This window comes from Trichechus manatus, unplaced genomic scaffold, assembly GCF_000243295.1.
Source record: "Trichechus manatus latirostris isolate Lorelei unplaced genomic scaffold, TriManLat1.0 scaffold00104, whole genome shotgun sequence".
Classification (NCBI taxonomy): Eukaryota; Metazoa; Chordata; class Mammalia; order Sirenia; family Trichechidae; genus Trichechus; species Trichechus manatus.
In genome coordinates this window covers 2,680,981-2,686,396 of record NW_004444040.1, presented here as the reverse complement: position 1 = coordinate 2,686,396, position 5,416 = coordinate 2,680,981, and the positions used below count along the sequence as shown (strand labels likewise).

Below are 5,416 nucleotides of genomic sequence, written 5' to 3'. Positions count from 1 at the left end.
AGGAAAAGAAATTCACAGCTGGACAAATGGACTTTGTAAAATACGAGATGAAAACAAACCCAAATATATCAGCAATCGAATCACAATGACTAAGACCCCTAGTTTAAGGATAAAGATAGTCAGAAGGGATAAGAATATATCTAAACCATGAAGGCAAAGAAAAGTTGTAACACGGGAAGACCCCATGAGAAGATGGAGACCGATGAATCTGTAAGATCAGGAACACCACGAATTGCCAGCAGCTACTAGAAGCTGAAAGACACAAAGACCTTCCCGTAGAGGTGACACCTCCGATTCAGACTTCTAGCCTCCTGAACTGTGAGAAAATGAAATTTTGTTCTTTAAAGCCAAAAAATGTTCACCTAAAAGGGTTAGACAATAAAATATAAATCCAACCCTTAGCAAGACAGTTTCGGCAGGAAATGGGCAATTGGCGATAATGTCAGAGTTTTTTTACCACCAGGCCTTAGGAAGAGAGAATAAACACAGCACCTCTCTTTTTGAGTGCTTCTTGCTTCAAACAGAAAGCAGAGCCAGCAATTTAGGGGCCCCAGGCTGAGCCGGTGGTGGCTCTCCAGTGACCACCACGCCCTCTCAGTTTGAGACAGTCTGGAGAGTGGGGAGAGCTAGCGGAAAATTCAGAGTCCCTAGGAAGTGCAAATGGTTAAGCACTTGACTACTAACAGAAAGGTTCGTGGTTCCAACCCACCCAGGGGCACCTCACAAGAAAGGCCTGGAAATCTACTTCTGAAAAATCAGCCACTGAAAATCCTATGGAACACAGTTCTACTCTGACACACATGAGGTTGCCATGAGCAGGAACCAACTCAACAACAAATGGTTTTTATCAGAGGATAAGAGTTCCTGGCTGGTGCAGAGGGTTAACGCACTCAGCTGCTAACCAAAAGGTTAAGGGTTCCAATCCGCCCAGAGGCGCCTTGAAAGAAACACCTGGTGATTTACTTCCAAAATATGAGCCATTAAAATTCCTATAGAGCATAGTTCTACTCTGACACAATGGGTTCACCATGAGTTAGAATCACCTCCGTGGCAACTGGTTTTTATCAGAGGATACAGACGAGGAAGAGGCCAGTGGGAGCAGGAAGTGGGGCATGGAGATGCCGGCACGCACCTGTGAACTGACGCAGCATCTCCGTGCAGATCTCGGCCACCGCCTCGTCATCACACTTCTCCATGACGAGGGCCTCCTCTCCACAGATCCAGCCGCTCAGCACGTGGCCGTAGCGCTCGGGTGGGTAGAGGACGTCGAAGCCGCAGATCTTACGGTACCAGAGCTCCGGCGGGTAGGTGAGGGTGCGGCTCTCCGCCTCGTCCTCCCACACAAACTGTAGGCTGTTGCACTCGGGGCCCCAAAAGGGCTCCTCGAATTCAAGAAAGATCTTGTCGGTGGTGCCAATTCCCAGGCGGTGGATGGCAGCCACCTTCTCCGCGGGCAGGCCTGGCCGGAAGAAGCTGGTGTACTCCCTCTTGAGCACGCCCAGTGACACGGTCACGATCACGTGGTCCGCCGGGACCACCTCACAGTCTTCGCACTCCACCAGCACCGGCCACTGCTCGTCCTCACCCCGCCTGTCCTCCCGGGGCTCCTCTCCCCCCTGGTCGCCCTCCCCGGGGTCGTGATTGTGGTCACCCTCCCTCCGGGGCTCAATCTCAGGGCCCCGGGGGCGGGCCGAGGCCTGGTCCCAGTGGACACAACGGACAGGTTTCCCCAGCTGGATGACGTGGGCAGGGATACCCTCCGCCAGCAGCTCCACAACCCGCATGAAGCCTGAGGGGATGATATGGTGGGCGCCAGGGATCTCGGTCCACTCCCCAAAGGCGCTGAGGGACACCTCATCTATGCTGTGCGAGCTGCTCTCACAGCTCTCCACCTGTAGGGAGACCCAGAGAGAGGCCAGGTGAGCGCCAGGGCTGAGCAGGGGGAGGGGCAGGACCTCAGAGCAGCGTAACCCCCCATCGGACCCCGACTCCCGCACAATCAATTTTCTTCATTCTGGTTCCTGCACGCCACCAAGCTCCTAGATGGCAAAGATACCTTCAGGTACTGCTGGATCATGGCGAGCTTCAGGCGCTTGGTGGCCTCTGGGTCGTCAGGGTCATCCCTGATGCGGTTGCGCACCTCCTCCCGGGTGAACACCCCCACGCTGTTCTGACTCTCAGCATTGACTGGTTTACCATGCCGGAAGAACTCCTGGGTCAAGTTATAGACCTGCCAGAGAGACCGGGGCGCTGAAAACACACCCACTCCGCCCCCGTCCAGCCTCCATCTCCCACTGAAAAACTGTAACTACCTCGTTTGAACAGCGTAATAAATATAATTAGTGTCACTGAGTTGGACACGTGGAGAGTGTTGGAATATCAAATGTTTTCTTACATATATATTTACCACAATTAAAAAACAAAGTCACTCCCTCCTAGGTGTACTGTGCCCCCGAAACCCTTGCTGGACCAGAGTCACTCTCAAGGCTGTACTGAGGGGGCAATGACAAAGTCAAGTTTCCGAAAGCTGTCTGCTCCACTCCTCCAGACACCGCCCTCGAAAGCCACCTGGGCCTGTGAGGGAGGCGGGATGGGCCCTGTGGCTCAGAACAGAGTGAAACGCTGGGTGCCCATACGGTGTGTGGGAAAGGAAATCCCTCCCTGCCCCGCGGCTCCCATGGCCAAGTGCACATGCCCCTGGAGAACACAGGTCTGCACAAATTTCCCTTTTCCAAGGCCCAAATGTGCAAACTTTTCCCCTGCCATTCCTGCCTGGCGTGTCCACTTGCTCTCTCCCCAGAGCTGTAGCCAGGCCAGTGTTTGGGGGAGAGGAAATAGAGGGGGTCCTGATATTTAATCTCCCAGAGACACCTCCTGGCCGGCTCAGGTCTATGGAAAGCACCCCATTACTGTGGGCCTCAGGGGATAGAAGGGCAGAGACTCAGAGGAACACAGAAGGAACAAGCTCAGGAGGCCCCGGTATGCTGAGGAATGGAAAACCAATTTGCAGGCATATTTCGGCAGCAACTCCAACTCCCACTTCATCAACAAAAAATGACAAACGGTCCCTTGTAGCAGGGTCCTATCACCCACTCTGCCAGCCCAGTATATAATCCCTGGGGAAAGTAATCCAGAACTGGGGCAGGCATGGGATCCCCAAAGGTCAAGGTCTAAGACCCCATTCATTCAACAATCACCTACTGGAACCTGCTGTGTGCCAGACATGGCTGTGATGGTGAGCAAGACAGACAGTCCCCAGCCCCTGCCCTCACTCGAGCTGGGGAGACATTCCGTAACTGGGCTGTTTGCACACAGTGTGCTGTGAAAGGAAAGAACGAGGGCTGTGGTCCAACTCAGACAACCGTGGACAGTCAGGAGATGGGGAGGGTGGCAGTGGGAGTGACAGGAAAGGGGTTTTAGGCAGAGGGAACAGCATACTCAAAGACCTAGAAGAGAGAGCGACAGAGAGAGAACATAAGACACATCCAGGGACCTAAGAGTGGTTCAGACTTGCTGAAGTGGGCAGCAAAGAGAGAGAAAACTGTAAGAGACAACTCTGGGAAGGCAGGCAGGGGCCGGGGCGCAGAGGACCAGAGAGTCATGTCAAGGACTCTGGACTTTATGCAAGGCCCTGGATGTCATTTTTGAAAGGTTGTGAGCAGCAAGGCAGCCTGATCCCCCTCCCACTGCTATTCCTCCTGGGACACTGGTAAACGTTGCTCCCTGGCCAAACATCTGTGGCTGTTGCTGAATAACGGTGTATTTCCCTTCCTAAAGCGAATTTGGTCAGCACCCATACACGCAACAACGTCTGTTCTGTAACTCAGCCCTGGCACAGGCTGTGGGCCGCAGAGTGGAGGAAGGTGGCACAGCCCACTGATTTGCACATCTACCCCCACCCCACGCCATTCCACTCAAGGGAAAGGCCTCCACATGAGGAAGAAACATGAATTAAACGTGTCTCTGATAGAGAAAGAAGAAAATGAGTTAAATTGTTCATTTTCCCTCCCTATAGTCACAAGATGCTAGGCATTTGGCCTTAACTGGAGTCCTCAGCAAATTCCTCATCCAGTACCACTGCCAAAGAACTGGACCTTCAACTTGCCTCCTCCTCCCTGGGTTTTTTCCCTTGGCTGATAAGCAACATGGTAGCCAGTCCTTGGCTTATGTTGACTGAAGGCCAAAATGCCCAGCTGAGGAGTAACAAATGCAGTCCATCAATGTAATTCTTTGGGTCGGCTGCTATTAAGCCTTAACTGAATGTGGGTTTGTCATACACATACAGTCTTCTGTGTTAACTGACATCTTCCCGATGTGACCAAAGGGAAATGGGACAGATCTGTAACAGCTAATAGTAATCACCTCAATTCTCATTCAGCACCTTTCGTCGGGATCCCATTTAATGCTCACAACCCTATGAAGTAGATACAACTACGTCCATTTTACAGAGAGAAAAGTGCGGCTTAGAGAGGCTCAATAACTTGCTCACTTACACAGCTAATAAATGGCAGAACTGGGATTTGAATCAAAGCAGCCTTAGGAAAAATACAAACAGAATACTTACAAGCAAGGATAGCGAGACTTTGGCTTGCTTACTTTGGACACATCATCAGGAAAGACCAATTGCTAGGAAAGAACATCATGTTTGGTAAAGCAGAAGGTCAGCAAAAATGAGGAAAACCCTCAATGAGAGGGACTGACACAATTGCCACAACAATGGACTCAAACATACCAGCGATCATCAAGATGACACAGGACCAGGCAACATTTTATCCTACTATATACATAATAAGGTCGCCATGAGTTGGAGCTAACTCAATAGCAACTAACGACAGTCTTGCTCTAGAGACCAAACTCTATTAGACACTACTGAACAAACTCATTTATTTGTTAATGAATATAACACATTCAAATGAGTGTGGTCCTTCCAAGTCATCAGCTCTGAAGCCTACATATTTGTTATGAAGTCACCCTCAGGCAACGAGCTTTACTATGGCCTCCTACACTGTTTAAGCACCAAACAAAGAAACCTGTCACTTGAGCTCGTGGTTACACCTCCTCCTTCTGACCCAAAGCATCACCATCCAGTCTGATGACCAACCCTATCCACCTCACTTGGCCATGACTCAAATTCTTGGCTTTCAAAAGTCAAACCCACCAACAAGATTTGATGATGATCTATTTTTAAGGACATTTAAGAGAATAAGTCATGGACACTGACAGTCATTTTCAACAGGCAACCATGCTTGAAATAACCTGGGAATCAGAGTGTGACATCCCACAAGAAGCCTGACTTTGACGAACACTAGTTCATGTCTGCTCATTAATAATTCAGTCTCTTTGCATATGTGTGACCCTAGATGTCTTAGTCATCTAGTGCTGCTATAACAGAAATACCACAAGTGGATGGCTTTAA

At 50.4% G+C, this 5,416-nt stretch overlaps 1 protein-coding gene across 2 annotated transcripts in view; it reads right to left on the bottom strand.

Annotated features, from left to right (window-relative positions):
• Positions 1–5,416, bottom strand: part of SMOX (spermine oxidase) — a 49,826-nt gene that overhangs the window by 5,239 nt on the left and 39,171 nt on the right. For both annotated transcript variants that reach the window (XM_004383035.1, XM_023737521.1), the window contains exons 4-5: positions 2,057–2,230; positions 1,133–1,892 (exon numbers count right to left, since the gene is read on the bottom strand). In XM_004383035.1, the coding sequence (XP_004383092.1) occupies positions 1,133–1,892; positions 2,057–2,230 (934 nt within the window). The remainder of the gene's footprint in view (positions 1–1,132; positions 1,893–2,056; positions 2,231–5,416) is intronic.